At 38.6% G+C, this 16,989-nt stretch overlaps 2 protein-coding genes across 3 annotated transcripts in view; one reads left to right on the top strand and one right to left on the bottom strand.

Annotated features, from left to right (window-relative positions):
• Nucleotides 1–13,270, top strand: LOC147176048 (aminopeptidase N-like). 2 transcript variants are annotated; one of them, XM_086073302.1, is made up of 24 exons: nt 81–103; nt 202–347; nt 1,271–1,368; nt 2,197–2,313; nt 3,518–3,704; nt 3,798–3,940; nt 4,333–4,469; nt 4,766–4,892; nt 5,065–5,219; nt 5,311–5,424; nt 5,632–5,775; nt 7,257–7,322; nt 7,471–7,536; nt 8,450–8,622; nt 8,748–8,827; nt 8,903–9,033; nt 9,172–9,227; nt 9,528–9,675; nt 9,790–9,881; nt 10,156–10,266; nt 10,825–10,992; nt 11,084–11,224; nt 12,168–12,249; nt 12,326–13,270. In XM_086073302.1, exons 2-24 carry the CDS (start codon nt 205–207, stop codon nt 12,479–12,481), a joined length of 2,835 nt encoding a protein of 944 aa, XP_085929428.1. In that variant the 5' UTR covers nt 81–103; nt 202–204; the 3' UTR covers nt 12,482–13,270. The 2 variants fall into 2 exon arrangements, with proteins under 2 accessions (XP_085929427.1, XP_085929428.1); XM_086073301.1 differs by lacking the exon at nt 11,084–11,224 and having other exon boundaries at nt 1–103.
• A 116-nt stretch (nt 13,271–13,386) lies between these two features.
• Nucleotides 13,387–16,989, bottom strand: part of LOC147176047 (synaptic vesicle glycoprotein 2B-like) — a 32,649-nt gene continuing 29,046 nt past the window's right edge. Inside the window, exon 15 of the mRNA XM_086073424.1 lies at nt 13,387–16,817. Coding sequence (XP_085929550.1) covers nt 16,634–16,817 — 184 coding nt within the window. The 3' untranslated portion in view covers nt 13,387–16,633. The remainder of the gene's footprint in view (nt 16,818–16,989) is intronic.

The following is a 16,989-nucleotide window of genomic DNA, read 5'->3' as shown; positions in this document are numbered from 1 at the left end:
TGCGTACAGCGAGAGGGGGTGACTTAAGAAGGAATAAGGGAGTATAACTGTAGAGTGCTGACTTTCACTTGTTTTTGCCATTTTGGATCTAAGGCCCTGGAAAGTAAGCGCACTTTGGCTAAAATAGCTTTTTGCTTTAATTACACCGTGACTAGAGGAATGATGCCTTTTGGTGAACCTTGTGTTTGTGTTGTTTATTAGGTGATGGAAAAAAGACGTCGGGTCAGCAAGTTTTGTATTCTGTGTGTGCTCTTAGCTGTTGTCTCTGTAGCAACCATTGTCACGCTGTGGACTATTGCCCTGACAGGAGGGGATGAAGGTGATGATGTTGCCGCTCCTTGGGACAGGTAGGATTATGGGCCTCTGAAGATGTCGAACAGTTTACAGTAGTAATCTTGATAGGAGATCCTTTTTTTTCTTTGTCAGTAAATTTGCTGTAAAACACACGGCCCAAAACACCACTTCTTTATTAAGATATACTCCACATAGAATACTAAACATTAAGTTAAACAAATATGTCATTTTGTTGGATACAATTTGATATTTTTTTTATACACTGATACGAAGTCATTTATTTAAGGCTGTTTCAAATTAACACACAATTTAAAAAAAATGAAATGGCATAATGTGTTTTATCTTTAAAGACAATATATCCTGCAGAAAGCAAAAAAAAACAAAAACTTTCCCATTAGACAAAGGCAGATTATACTGGATTCTATGCCGGTCAATCACTCATCATTTATCTTTATCGTATTTTAATTTTTGAACATCCTATTACAACTGCGGTTAATGTTATCATGACTGCTTAGCTCTCTCTCTCTCTCTCTCTCTCTCTCCCTCTCTTCCCTCTCTCTCACTTTCTCTCTCTCCCTCTCTCTAGCCCCCCCCCCTCTCTCTCCCACCCCTCTCGGTCTCCCCCCCCTCTCTCTCCCCCCTTCTCTCCCCCTCTCTTCTCTCTCTCCTCCTCTCTTCTCTCTCCCTCTCCACCCCTCCATCTCTCTCTCTCTCTCTCTCTCTCTCTCCCTCTACCCCCCTCTTTCTCTCTCTCTCTCAATCTTATATTTTGCTGGTATAAAAGTCTTGTTATTGTTAAGACAGTATCCACTTAATGTACATGACTATGTAACTTTTTTTGTGTGGATTAAATAAAAAAATAAAAAATAAAAAATAAATAAACGAATGAATGAATGAATGAATGAATGAATGAATGAATGAATGAATAAAATAATAAATAAATAAATAAAGTCATCTGTGTGTGTTATTTTGTCAGGTACCGTCTCCCCACATCTCTGATCCCTCTCTCATACAACATTACCCTGTGGCCTCATCTAAGCCCTGACCCCAACTCTGGGCTCTACCTCTTCACAGGTGAGTCATAACATTAAATAACTGTTTTGGGGGAAACGTTGCTAATACACTATGCACAATATATTCACTGCTGTTTACAGATGACACTCTTTCAATGCATTTTTATTCTATTTCGTAAACCACAAGATGGTGCTGTGGGCGAAGAAAGGCTGACTTGCATTAATTTGCTGTTGTATATTGACACCCCTTATTTCCTATAAAAAATTTTTTTAAAGCAGTGCTTTAATAAGAATCATGTCTCATGGCCAAAAACTGGAAAATCAAGAGCTGATCTGTATTTAAAATTTTTATTTTTGCACGTTGTCCCCACTTTCATACTTAAAACCATTAAACAAATGTGAATTTCAGACAAAGCGTACCCAATTAAACATTAAGGGCTCTTTTTTCATGACCAGTGCATATTTGATGCAAGGTGCGGTGTAAATCTACGCAGGGGCCGGCTAGACTAAGTTTTGGAATTTTGCAGACCTATTCAAACCGAGTATCGAGGCACATTTTAAAAAGGTATTTTTGTGAATACAGCCAAAACACATTTGTTTTGCTTCCAATCAAAGCGGCTCCATTCCATACGCGATTAGTGCACTGATACTGCAAGCAGACCTTAACGGGCAAACTATATAAAGTTGGCTATAGGGAGGTCATAGAGCTGTGAAGTGGGCACCTAGAGATCACTTTTCACCCGTATCGTATGTGTTCTTACGTATGTGTGCCTGCACCTTGATTAAATTCACCCAAAAGGTGTTACACTGCTGAATAACAAGCTCAAAATGTAACCTTGTTAACCAAGTACTAAAATATTTGCTGCACTGTGTTGTTCTTTCCCATCAGGTTCTTCTACTGTGACGTTTGAGTGTGCAACTGAAACCAATCTGGTCCTGATCCACTCCAACAAGCTCAACTACACTTTGCTGGAGAACAAACACATTGCCCTGCTTCTTGCTTCAGGTACATTCACAAAAACATTGACACATACTGAAAAAAAGGGATTATATTGTGTGTCCGTGTTTACGCAGAGCGCATGCCACATTGCATGTTAGATTAAACCAGGGCTGGACTGGCACAAAAAAAAAAATGTCACTGGCATTTTGACGAAGGCCCACCGGCCAGGCCCAGCCTGACTCCTGCCTAACATGTAGTTCCAGTGACGTGCAGTGGGCTCTAGGTTTGGGTAGGCAGGCACTCGCAAATTGAGACGCACACACCAATGACAAATTTGTGTGTCAGCAGGCGAGTGTACAGCATATCCTAGGGTGACCATATTTTCATTTCCAAAAAAAGAGGACACTCAGCCTGACCTCGAGATACTTAATACTCAGATACAAGATGCCATACATTCATTCTATTTTGACATATGCCTCCTCTGTATGGGTAGAAAATAAAACAAAAAAAAAAACTCACTTTTGAAGTCTTACATTTTTTGCGCCGCAATCTTTTTTTTTTTTTTTTTTTGAGCGAGGTTCGCACTCATCGCCTCCGGTGCGGCAGCTCAACACTTGCCACTAAAGTAAAAAGTTCTGGGGCACCGTCAGCCAGTGCGCAGTCTGCCAGCCACAGTAAATGTTGCAGTGCACTCTGCCTCCCATTTGCCGCACAACGAAAAATGGACCATTTCAAACCCGCTGTTTCACTCTACATGGTGTTTGCTGACATGGAGGAATTAGGCTGACAGGGAGATATTCACTTTATGACAGAAAGAATGTCATAAAGTGAATATCTCCCTGTCAGCCTAATTCCTCATAAAATCAAGCTAGCAACGGCAAACACCATGTAAAGTGAAACAGCCAGTTAATCAAAGCACATCCACAAAGCCAATCTTTCCTTTTGCACCCTTCTTTGTGAAAAGTACGAATAATTCTTTGTCCCTTACTTTGCTGAAGATCCGGTAGCTAAGGCGTTGGTCTCCCATCCTTCAAAATATGGCGTTTGGTGACCAGTCAAGGGCATGGTTTCAAGTTTTTGTTGTTGTTGTTTTTCTAACTTTTTTTTATAGGTTTTCTTTTTTTCGTCCACACTTACTCACTCTTTCACACACACAAACATGGTCTCGAGAAGTGAACCTGCGTCGCTTGCACTGAAGGCAAGCGACGTCACGGCATGGTTTCAAGTATTAGCGTGCATTGTCACTTTTAAGATGTCTATTTTCACGCAGGCGATGGTTTTGTTCCAAGTGTTACATCCACCTGGTTGCAGCCAAAGACACAGTACCTGGTAGTTCAGCTAAATGGCGTCTTAACTCAAGGAGAGACGTATCTTCTGCACACCGAGTTCACTGGAGAGCTGGCTGACGACTTAGCTGGCCTTTACAGAAGTGAATATGTGGAGGATGGAGCCAGGAGGTAAGATCTATTGTACGTTTTCGGGCAATCTTTTAAGATGTGTTTTGAGTGAGGTCAGGTCAGACGCTCAGAATGATGATAACTTATTTACAGGATTGTTGCTAGCTCTCAGATGCATCCAACTCATGCCAGAAAAACCTTTCCTTGTTTCGATGAACCAGCTATGAAAGCTGTTTTCTACATAACTCTCGTCCATCCACCTGAAACTGTAGCCCTGTCCAATGACATTAAAACAGGTCAGTTTGAACTGCAATCATTTATTCAGATTGTATATAGGCCCTCTGCCGCTTTTGCCTTACACTTGAATTACACATAAATGATTTTAAATAATTGAAATCATCTTTTAATGTGTTCTGTGTAAATTAAAAATGCACGTTTGCATGTTTGTTTACCATTTGCCGATTCATGCACAGCCCTACTACTAAGTACAGATAAAAAATAATAATAACCAAATTAAAATATTCATAATCCAACAACAAAACATTGTTGGCATAGTGAAGGTTGAGAATGAAGCACAACTGGCAACTCGGATTATGTTCACTCCCTTCACAGTCCTTGCAAATGAAATTGTCTCCCATTGATTTTCAATCATTTGTTGAACAATCTTTTGTGTTTGTATCCATCTCAGATGCGGTTAACATCACTATTGATGGCGTATCCGTGACAAAGACCACATTTGAGCCAACTAAGAAAATGTCAACATATTTATTGGGCATTGTCATCGCAGACTATGCACACCTCAATGCTACACAAGGCAACATCATGGTAATATTTGATTAGTGGCAGTAGATTTGTTTTTATAATGTCATATGTGCACCTATAAATGTGTTTATCATTTATATATGTATTACCATGTTAGAGTCAAAAATAACTTTTATGGGGAAAAAAAACCTTAACTATTGGGTTTAGCTAGCTACACATGAACATACTATCCTGCTGTCTGCAATTACTGTATAACTATAAGCTCGTGAAAAAATACTACAAATAATTTTATTTTCATTTCACTTTGAAATTTACGTTAAGAAATAATGTGTGTAATTCCAACATGGTTGTGTTTTCAGTTACGCATCTGGGCTCGGAAGAAAGCCATGGAGGAAGGACAAGGAAACTATTCGCTCAACGTGACGGGACCCATATTGGAATTTCTTCAACACTATTACAACATATCCTATCCTCTGAGGAAGTTGGGTTAGATCTGAACCATTGGCCACAATATAATTTTTTTACCCCTTAAATTTAACCTCTTGAATTGTGCAAGTGGTTTAACTGCCAATGACGCTAACATGAAATGCTTTGTTAGTGAAAATATTAGAGGATGCCTCCAAAGACTCTCCAATCAATACATTCTCTCATATCATAGATCAAATCGCTCTGCCAGACTTCTATTATGGGGCGATGGAGAATTGGGGTTTGGTGACATACAGAGAAACCAAGTTGCTATACAGCCCTTTGACCTCCTCCAGTCAAAATAAACAGAGCACGACCACCATCATTGCTCATGAACTAGCACACATGGTCAGCTGCTGTTTACATTCTCACACTTAAAACGAGGCCTTCAACTGAATGATTCACAATTGATGGTGTGTGATGTCATTCACTGATGCAGTGGTTCGGTAACCTGGTGACCCTGAGATGGTGGAATGAGGTGTGGCTCAACGAGGGCTTTGCTTCCTATGTATCTTATCTGGCAGCTGACCATTTGGAGCCAACATGGGGCTTGGTGAGAACCTAATTTCAGGGTTGAACCCCCCCCAGGCAATGACAAGTTTTTGGCTTGTTCAAGATGTTACAGTCCCACTTGTGCTTTGATGCTAATGTTACTCTTTTCAATTGTGTAAAGTGCTTGTGCAGACAGTTTTGCTGCCTTGCTACATAAATCTGTATTGTGAACTCCAGAAACTGATTACATATCACGTCTTTGTTCTAGAAAGAACAGATCGTTCTCAAGAAAATCCACGGAGCGTTTGCAATTGATGCCTTGACCTCCTCCCATCCTTTGTCTTCGAAAGAGGACAGTATCGTACTGCCCGAGCAGATCAGTCAGCAGTTTGATACCATTTCATACAACAAGGTTTAACCCACACCCACACACACATACAGGTTTCCATATGAGATGGGGACCAAGGTTTTTATTTTTATTTTTATTATTTTTTGTTATCAATTGGAAATAGCATGGGGGCTTGGCCCCTCACCGTAGTGATGGACAAATAAAGCTTCATGAAGCACAGACGCCTTCTTAAAATAATTGCCTAAATCTTTTTTCTTTTTTGGGATTTTTTACAAAGCACACAGAATTAAACCATTTGCATCATTGAGGAGATGATTTAGGCAAAAAAAAAAAATTTGTGGCAATTATTTTAAGAGGGTGACAACTTGATATATATATATATATATTACTTCTCTAGATGGCACTTTTGTTTCAAAGATGCAGTGGAAGTGTAAACAATGTAGATTGCACTGGCATTCATCTTTAAACCTAAAGCACCAGCTAAAGGAGTAAAAAAATATGCTTAATGATGCTTCATTTTCCCATCACTACCTCACCGTTGAAATTTGAATCACAGATGCATGATGTGGAGACATCACAAATTACAGCCAATGAAAATGCACAGAAACTTTCACTTAGGGGAAACATCCATTTCTGTGTGCGAGTGAAGTACAGCCAACGGCAAGTTGAAAAAAATACAGTAACCAATGCAAGAATTGTGAATTTGGTAGTAAATCAGTAAATTGTAACATTACCTGTTAAAATGTAAGCTTTGGATTAAAAAAAAAGATGAGCCCCTAAAGCTGCAAATTTAACAAAAGGATTTTCGGTTCTTTGCCGTCTATGTAATGTTTTGACAGCCTGTGCCTAATAATTTGGAAAGGTGCATTTTAATGTTCTTATTTATTTTTTTGAAAAAAAAATCTGTTGTCGTTGGGAACGTTGTTTAAAAACACCTCACCCATGCTCTAATGGTTGATGACATATTCATCGACTATTTAGAAAAATCTGAGAAATATATTACGTTGGAGTGGTGGTTGCGGACGCAAGGAGGGCGGGGAGGCAGAGCTGCAGTGAAAAGGGATTTCATTAAACAAAAACAAGGAATTAAAGAAGGTTCTGGCTGACAAACAAAAACAACATCCAAAAAAGGCAAGCAAGTAAAAACGAGGCAGCTGACGGGAGGAAACGATAATGGATCAACACAGACAGAGAGGAGACAAGAGACTATATACACACACACTAATGACAAAACGAGACGCACCTGGGCAAGACACAAGTGGCGGAGGGCACTGATTGGTTGACACGAGGAAAGGCAGGATTACACTTGACAAGACCAAGGGAGGCACACAAGGAAAAACGGAACACAACATGATCATGACAAAAACTTAAAAAAAAATGACAAACTCAAACGGAAACCAAACTATACCTAAACCATGACAAAAGTAAAATAAAAAACTAACTAAAACCTAACCCAAAGCATGACAAGTATCATTTGCATACAAATTTGGAAATGTAACTATATTTTCTTAATGAATTTCCTCTGTTGCTGTCTGTTTCTTCAGGGTGCAGCAGTCTTGAGAATGTTGTCTGGTTTCCTATCTGAGCCCGTCTTTGTTCAAGGACTCAATGTATGTGCCTTTGTGCAAATAAATGTTCTAATTTTTTGTTTTGCTTAAGCAATTTTAATTGATAAAGAAGAATCATCAATATTGTCCAGAACCCAAAAACTAATTGCTTCTCTAATGCAGCATAATGTGCTTGTCTTTTTTTCTACAGAAGTACCTGAGTCACTTTTCCTACAGTAACACAATAGGAAATGACCTATGGGATCATTTACAAACGGTAATGAGCTTGCATTTCTTTTCTTTTTTCTTATTCCTGAGCCTATTCCGAAGATCGTTTTGAATCTGCCGCAGCTCATCAAATTGCCATCGTGATTGATTTATGTTCAACATCAAGTTCAAATCCCAGGATGAGTCATTTTCAACTCATAGGTGGTGTTGTCAAAAGGCATGAATGAATGTATGAATTGTAATAGCAATGCTGTGAAATACATGGAAAATTGCACACACAAACACTCAATTTATTTGTTTAGTGTTATGTTTGGTTTTGCTCAAGCAAAGGTGTAATTTAATGTAGTTTATGGATTCATTTAAAAACATCAGATAAATAGAAAGAAAGAAAGAAAGAAAGAAACAAACAAACAAACAAACAAACAAAACTAAGCTTGAGGAACAAATTCTCAAATTAAGGATATGAAATAAAGTGATTTTTATTTAAGAACCGTTTGTGTTATATGTTCTACTTTTTGAGGATCATCAACACGTACGAGTGAGGGTGTGCTCAAGGTATGACTACATTTTTCGGGGGTACACAAGTTGAAAAGGTTGGCAACTACTGATTTAGTGATTTTAGAGGATTTGATGCCCGCTGAAATATGTAAACACCCACTAGTACTCATGTCCGCTGAGCTCAGAATCTGCCTGCCTGTGGCCCAGCCAAATTCACTGAAGTTAGGTTAGAATATCTGCGCCAATTTTTAGACATGGTACGAGGCGAGCTGGCATATCCAGTAGAGTGGACCAACTTTCTGTCACCAAATTGTCATTTCACCTATCTTAAAAAGGCACACCTTCCCTAAAGCCAGAATGCCCATTTTGGCTTAGACCGCTCAAGCGCCTGCATGAAAATCGGGATGCGCCAATTTATGCACTCTGCCGCAGGTTTATGGAAAGAGCGTTACCTTTGTTTACAGGAGGTGGAAGCCAACAATATATATCTTCCCCATCGAGTTCATGACATCATGAATCGTTGGGTACTCCAGATGGGCTTCCCCGTCGTTACCATAGATACTGCCACAGGAAAAGTAACTCAGAAGCATTTCTTGCTGGACGCCGAGTCCAGCGTCACTGTGGAATCACCATATAAGTATGTTACCACACTTTTTTATTCATTTATTTTTTAATAAAATAAATCTTTCAACTAGTATTTGACTAAATATTGACTACTCATTTTATGCTATCCAAAATGTGCTTTTGTCATGAATTCGCCAGCTATGAGTGGATAATTCCTATTGAATGGATGAAGTCTGGCGAGGTCCAAAGAGATATCTGGTGGCTGATGAAAAAAACAGGTATGGAGAAAAAGGATACATTTTCATATCTGCACATCATGAACTGTTTATCCTCGCCCGCCTTGCCCCTTGTAGCTATGAACTTGGAGATGAAGAGTGGCAGCTTGTGGATTCTTGCAAATATCAACGTCACGGGATATTATCGGGTAAATTATGATCTAGGAAACTGGGAAAGACTTCTGGCTCAGCTTGTCAGAGATCATCAGGTACAGTAAACTGATTTAAACACAAATCAATTATTTCATGTTTCTGTCTTTAATCATTATTTCTTGCGCTAATGTCTTTGTAGAATAAATATAATTGCGATCATGTTATTTATGTGAACATGAAAATCTCCTGTGCAGGTTATACCGCTAACAAACAGAGCCCAGTTTATGGATGATGCTTTCAATCTGGCCAGGTAAACACAATGTCTGCGATTTTTTTTTCCCATTTGCAACCCTTTACAAGTCATTTATTGTAACCCATTACAACATTTAGTTGACCAATTGGTTACAAATAAATAGCAATGTTCAGATTTATTAACAGTCTGACGTTGACATTTAAGAACATTCACCGTTTCCTAACTAAGATATCCCACAATAGCGTCCAAAAACATATGAAAAGAAATCCATGAAGAAGATTTATTATTTCTCAACCAAATCATAAATTGGATAGTTCCTAAACAAGTCAAATTGAAGCATTTCTGTTCACTTTGCAGAGCTTGGCTCATCTCTCCCTCACTTGCTTTGAGAATCACATCTTATTTGTATGCTGAAACGGAGTACATTCCCTGGCAGACTGCTTTGAATAACTTTGACTATTATTACCTTATGTTGGACCTAACTGAGGTCTATCACCCTATGCAGGTACGTAAATAGTAACTTTGAAGCATAACTCGGACACATTGTCATGTTTGTTGAGGTTATGGAAAGCAAAAGTTTGCAACTTGTACTTCACTTATCTCTCTCAATCACTTCCAGGCGTACATGAAGAAGTTAGTCACGCCTCTTTACTTCTATTTTAAAAACATGACATCAGACTGGACCCAGGTGCCACAGAGACAAACCGACCAGTGAGTACATCACATGGATTCTAACAAATTGTGGCGAGACGCAGGAAAGTTAAATTGCAAGAACACAAACGATGGAAAGATAATGGTCACCAACTTCCACTAGTGAGGATTCGAACCATGTAATAAGTATCCATGAAGTACTTGGTAAGCCCGTACCAAGGCTGTGATTATTTGCTGATGCGGATGAACATAGTATAGTCTCAGGCAGACTGAACAAATGGACCAATGACACATCAAGCTGATGGCCATGTTGTTGCTGTTTTTCCCCTCACAGGTACAATCAGGTGAATGCCATCCAAATGGGCTGCAAGATTGGAATAACACAGTGCCAGACCTTGACCAGCACATGGTTCAAGCAATGGATGGACAACCCTCAACAGAACTTGTGTGTTCTACGTAACATTATTCAGCCATCCTTTTTCAGTCATAAATTCAGTAATAATGCATTTACTTGCGGAGACTGGGGTCAAGTTGTATTTTACAATTTAAAAAATGTGCAGCATTTCCCAAGTTACTTCATGTTAAAGACTAGCTTTTAATATAAAAACAAAAACGTACCAACGTCTTACAAATGCAATTATGCCATCCAGTGGCAGAAAAATGACTTCAACACAAATCAATATCACACTCGTTTTTTTACAGTACATTACATTGGCTACTCAATTTTATGAATTATTACAAAATTACTCTATTAATGACTAAAAGATGCAGACGTATTTATTTTAGGTTAACATTATTTTCCACTTTCATGTCGACAACAGTATGAATATTTTTTTGTATTGTATATTTGATTGTACATTTAGAACAGATAAAAAAATGTGCCATTAATCGTGAGTTAACTATTGAAGTCATGCGATTAATTCCGATAAAAAAATAAATAATCACCTGACACCCCTAGAACTAACATATAAAATGAAATCAAACTTTGTATTTCTCTTGCCAGGATCCATCCACACCTGCGGGAAGCCGTATACTGCAGCGCCATCGCATCTGGTGACAAGGCAGAGTGGGAGTTCGGCTGGGCTCAGTTCAAGAATGCATCTGTAGCCAGCGAGGCTCATAAGCTGATGTCTGCCCTGGCCTGTACCACCAACACAAACTTGCTGGAAAGGTGAGCACATTTTACTCATTCATGCTTTGAATACAAATGAAGTGAATTGGATTTGATCTGTTTTTAATGGCTGTGATGGCTCATTTTGTAGGTATCTCTCATACACCTTAAAGCCAGCTATGATCCGTAGGCAGGACGCCGCTACAGTCATTGGGGCTGTGGCCAGCAACAGATTGGGTCAGGAATTAGCGTGGAACTTTGTTAGGGTACAATGGGAGTACATGTTCACTCAGTAAGCATTATACACTAATGCGTGTTTGTGTCTTACTGAATGTGATGAATTGAATTTGATCATGATCTGTCTTTTCTTCATCTTCTGTTTTTTGGTTTAACATTTCCCATGCTGTAATTAAATCAGAGTTTGTTTGTGACATAGAGCAATGGTAAAATTACTTACGAGCAAATTCAATTCCAGCAGTACCCCAATATATGAGTGCCCCAGCCGTGCCAGTAGGGCGGTTCTCGTCGCCAAACTTTTACTTCACAGCAAGTTTTGAAAAGACATGGCTAGGACTATACTTGCTATCTTCAGAATTATGTTTGGCTGAAGGTTGTCATGAGCTTGCGCTACGGTAGCCCACAAGTGATTTAGAAACAAAACAGACAAAAACGCGGCAAAACGTGGGGGCCACTCTGACATTTAAACTTTGATGTCAAGTAGGGGGCTGCAAAATATTGTCTTGCTAGCCACAAATGGCCTAAGTTTGAGACCCCTACTGTAGCGAGTCTCACAGCTGACCTGGGAATCCTCTTGAACAAGATAAGGGGAAGAAAATGGATGGGGTTTAACCTGTTCCTGTTTAAGGCTACTGAATGTAGAATATTCAATTTCGAATCGCTAGTGATGGGAAAATGCAGCTTCATGAAGCACCTGTGATATTTTTTTTACTCCTCTAGATGGCGCTCTTGGTTTCAAGATGCAAGTGGACATGTAATCACATTCCATTGCACTAGCCTTTATCTTTAAACCAAGAGCACCATCTAGAGGAGTAAAACATATTGCAAATGCTTCATGACGCTTCATTTTCCCATCACTAGACTGTAAACTGTATTTTTGGGGGGGTTCCATATTGCAGCTTTAAATTTAAAGACCAAATACTGAAACACAATTTTTGTTGATGTTCTTAATTTTGCTGTCCGCCACCCCCCACAAGTCACTGTATTCTTCTTTTTAGATACAGTGTGGGCTCCTTCCATTTTGCCTCGATAATTCATGACGTCACAGCAAGGTTTTCCACACCTGCCCACTTACAACAGGTGTGTCAATTTGAACCAAAGTGATGTGTTTTAGTCCTGAAGGTGTCTGAACTATTTCTCATGTTTCCTCTGGTAGCTGGAGGATTTTGTGAGCGAGCACCGTGCCACAGGCTTTGGTTCAGCAACTCTGGCAATGGAGCAGGCCGTGGAGAGGACCAGAGCCAATATCAAATGGCTACAACAGAACAAACAGGAGATCCTAGACTGGTTCAACAGTCAGACAGACCAGTGAAGTGTCAGAACGCAGCTGTGATTCATTTGCTTACTAAATAAACCTTTGGAAAAACAAACACATTTGTTCAAATTTGGATTGTTGAAATAACACAAGAATGTAATAATTGCCCCGAGGTGGTGCTCAAGAACCTGCACATTTGTCCTGGAAGAAAAAAGTCCCCTTTGTGCTACAGCTCATTTTTTCTTCATTCATAAATTAAAATGAATAAATAAATTCACTGTTTAAATGCCATTTTTTTGTGATATTAAAAACAAAATCACTAAAAGAAATCATTTAAAACCTTTCCCCCCGCTATTGTTGTGACCTGTGACATGTAATCGGTAATTAGATCTCGGGAGATTTGAAGTGAGTTTTGGGATTGGTTACCCTTGAAAGGCCACACAGACCTTCATGTTCTAGCCAGATGCCCCTGGCTGCTGTTAGCAGGATGCTCAGACTCATTGTTAGACCATCTGCTTATACAAGCACTGGATTCTCTTGGGGAGTTGAGAACGTGAGTGCCTGAGCTAATGTGGCAGTCGTGATGCAGCAGTTTTCGAGTGATGAAGCAAATGATGCTATTGACCGGCCCCCTCCCTCCAACACTTTGGGACATCATGTATCGTTGCTTTCGCTGTCTGCATTGCAGGAGACCCTGGGAGAGGTTTTGGAGGTAATGTCTCTGGAACATTCCAATATGTTGTTCGTCATTAAAAAAAAAAGAAGACATTGATTGTTTTGAAGCTGGTCACAATAATTTGCAAATATTTGTGATGCAATATCAGCATCAACACTTTTTTAGTCTCTTATTAGTAACAGTTACATATGCCTAACACAAATATTACAATATTATGTAAAAAGGATGTGTATGAATGTCTTGTTTTGGTCATAGGGTTAATAAATCTAGTTCAAAGACGGCAAAGCACTGACAATTTTGCTTTAATGATCAGATTTATCATTGCCACCAATACACACATGTAATAAATAGAAATCAAATCAAACCATAAACCAACAATGAAATGATAAACAATAAATTCAATCACTAGCACTTGGAACAAAACCAACTGTGAGCTTCGCTTTCACTTGTTCCAGACAAAAATAATGATACGAGAAAAAAAAAAAATCCGTAAATATTTTGTGTACTATTCCACTGTCATGAACAATTTGGTTATTGGTGTTATGACATCAAAAATGAAATCAAGATACTCACAACATTTGCTGATTTGCTTCTCTTTTTTTTTTTGCGCCACATTGCAACAGCAATTATGATTGAAAGTCAAATAACTGCTGATAGCACAATTGTATAAAATATAAAAATCAGCAAGATCAAAAAAATATGCACACAACCGAAATTTGAAAACTTAAACAAAATTTGCATTTGATTGGCTCATTGACTGTGTGGTAATGGTGTGGAATATTTTCAAGGGAATAGACTTTGTGGTAACAAGATTCTGATTACTTTTCTGAAACTCTTAACAAAATATTTGAAGATTCATCATAAGTATTTCCTAAATTAAATTTAGCAGCAACAGCAAAATTATAGAACATCAAGAGTATTGCTCTGTTTGTTTTGGATGCTTTCAGGTTGTCAGAAGCTTCTCTTACACCGTTATGTCTGACATGTATGTTGTTAATTATGTCCTACTGTACATGCTGCAATGGCCAAGTCGACATGCAGACTGCGGAGGTGGCAGGTAACCAACCTTAAGTTCACTCACTGAATTGAAGCAAAGCGGCGTAATGAAAGTGTTGTTGTTATGTATGTTTTTGTTTGGTAACAGCTCATGTATGTTCACCTAAAGCTCGTAGATCTGCACACAGCAAGTGACCAAGTGTCATCAGAGGTCATCCATGAAAGGACACAACCAGAGCTAAGCAACAAAGTGAAATCAGCTTATTTTTGTCTTTGGAGAATGCCGAGTATGAGGAGACCGGGGCTTGATGTCACACTTCTTCCAACTTTATATATTTCTAGGAATCAATACATCATATAGAAACAAAATGTATACCACATGTAAGACAAAAGTCTCAGGAATATTTTTGTATTGATGTAATTTTCATATTTTGTGTCAGTGCAGAGCTATAGCAATCAAAAAGAGAGTGTGAACTTGTGACATTGGGTATGTTGTCTCACTACATGGAGTAAGATGTCACACTGGATTTGAGAACTAATGAAATAAGGACCAACTTAATGTTGTTCTCCCATTTTTTTGTTTTACTTGAAAGTGAACATTGAAGTCAGACATAAAGTTTATAATTTATTTTGTAAAATTGTTGAGCATAGCATTGAACAAATGTTAACGTAAAATATTATGCAGCATGTATTGGATTACAGTTCTTAGGAACTGCTGCCATGTAGATCATGGCTCTCAGCCTCAGTGATGCTTTTTTCATTGGCCCATTCCTTGCCTTTATGTCACGTGACAACTTACCCCAAAGTGACTGAGACATGACGTTTACTGGATTGCAGCTCAGCTCACAATTATTCTCTTCTCAGACAGGATATTACTTTATATATGACAAAAACTAGTATGCCACTTTTTTGTTGCGCCCTCTGGCCGAGAAGATAATTGCAATGTGACAATTTAGCCATGTGACAACAAATCCTAGTCTCCATACATGTGTGTACATGTGTCACTTGTAACCCAATATGAGATGTGAGTCATATGCAGAAAGATGAATGATTTATACTTTAGAGGAAGCAAAGACCAGGTGAGGACATTTTTAAAGGTGCACGTTGACATACATACAAACAAGAAAACGTTAGACAAACATGCAGTTAGTCACTTACACAACCAATTGCGGTACAGAACCACTTGCAATAAATACGTCAACATCAAATTTTACAAGAAAAATAACATTTGGCTCCATCACCCACACATGAAGCGTTCTTTCGTATGCGTTTGTATATGTCTTACGTAGTTAGTGTGTTGATAAATTAATTGTATGAGCTGCTTGGAATGCAACTATCACATGCCTGTTAACAAAAAAACAGTTTAGACATTAGACACACCTGCACAGTTTCGGGATTTCATAAATTGTATTAAATGTTTTTCCTTTACAAAGGTAAGCATGTTATTTTTGACTGACACTACTAGAGATTTACTTCATTCAAATGTTGGGCATGCAAATAAGTAAAATTCGTTAAAGAATTTTTTTTTGCAAATTTGTTTATTTGCGGCAAACACACACACACACGCACACACACACACACACACACACACACACACACACACACACACACACACACACACACACACACACACACACACACACACACACACACACACACACACACACACACACACACACAAAATGAAGTCATTGACAGTTCAGTGGGTTCATTTCCCATTCAGTGACAGTCTGTATGTGTCTGAATGGTCATCCACAGGATATCTATAAAATATATGGATGAATATTTAACACATTACACCTATCTAATAGTGTCAGTATAAAAATAAACATCCTCAATGTAAAGCAGCTATAAATAATAATACATAACCGACTATGGTTATAAAAACTTGATATTTGGCAAAATTCTGGCCAAAGACATACGTGTGATGTAGCCATAAAAGAATACCTAAAAATTTAGATTATTATTGATTCAATTAGCATCGTTTATTCTGCCCTACATGTACCAATAATTCCAGTCAATAGAACTGAAACAGGTTAATATTTAACAAATAATGGCATTTGGACCAGCTGGATTTTTAGCCAATCACAATTTCAATAAAAAATTGAGTTTGTTGTCACTGAGACAATTCCATCCTTAAATCGCCTTGTAAGGTCATTTCACATTACATATTTAACACAGACAATGTGGAATGATGATCAATTAGAACATGTGACTTGTGTCATCATAATGAATGTGCCCGTCATTTTAATTAGTGTAGGAATATTATTTTCACACATTATGGCAACATCATCCCATCTCTGATCTTAAAAACATCTCATCACACACTATCTGATCAGCTTCTCTAAACACACATTGTCAACATGAAAAATAAACATTAGAAGATGGCATTTTGATTTTGAAAAGTGGTAGGTGTTTCTATCCTTGCTTTGGAAAGAAAAGTGCAGTAAAAGTCAATTGGTGCTGCCAAGACTTCAACATCAAGCAAATACAGAATGTCTTCAACGCTCGCTCTCATTCCTGAACCTCAAGTGACCTCACTGGAGAATTTTCTCTCGTGTGTCAGGCAGTCTGAGGGCAACCATGCCGCCGCAGATCAGTGCGGCAAATGACAGCAGGATGGGGATGGCTTTGGTGATGCCCACAAAACTGGCGAAGATGGAGCTGCCGAGAACCGCCGCAAGCTTACAGAAAGCATTCAGGACGCCGAAGGCTGTTGCCCTGGGACACAGACACAGATGTAAGAAGATTTTTTTTCCAAGCTTAAAATAGCTTTGATGAAGTAGAAATGGTGTTGCATGTTTGCATATTGTTAGTACGGAAGCATATTGAATTCTCTTGGGGGGAAAAAATCCTCTTTTTCTGACAAATTTTTGGGGAGCTATGCATTTTT

This window comes from Leptonotus elevatus, chromosome 4, assembly GCF_054856555.1.
Source record: "Leptonotus elevatus isolate MCC_2025b chromosome 4, RoL_Lele_1.0, whole genome shotgun sequence".
Taxonomy (NCBI): domain Eukaryota; kingdom Metazoa; phylum Chordata; class Actinopteri; order Syngnathiformes; family Syngnathidae; genus Leptonotus; species Leptonotus elevatus.
Note: the sequence above shows the minus strand (reverse complement) of the source record. Positions and strands in the feature narration are given on the sequence as shown.

Coding starts and splice junctions, on each gene's coding strand:
- LOC147176048 (XM_086073302.1), top strand. CDS start 205: ATGGAAAAAAGACGTCGGGTCAGCAAGTTTTGTATTCTGTGTGTGCTC. Junction 5,776..7,256: donor ATACCATTTCATACAACAAG/GTTTAACCCACA, acceptor CTGTTTCTTCAG/GGTGCAGCAGTCTTGAGAAT. Junction 7,537..8,449: donor TATGGGATCATTTACAAACG/GTAATGAGCTTG, acceptor CTTTGTTTACAG/GAGGTGGAAGCCAACAATAT.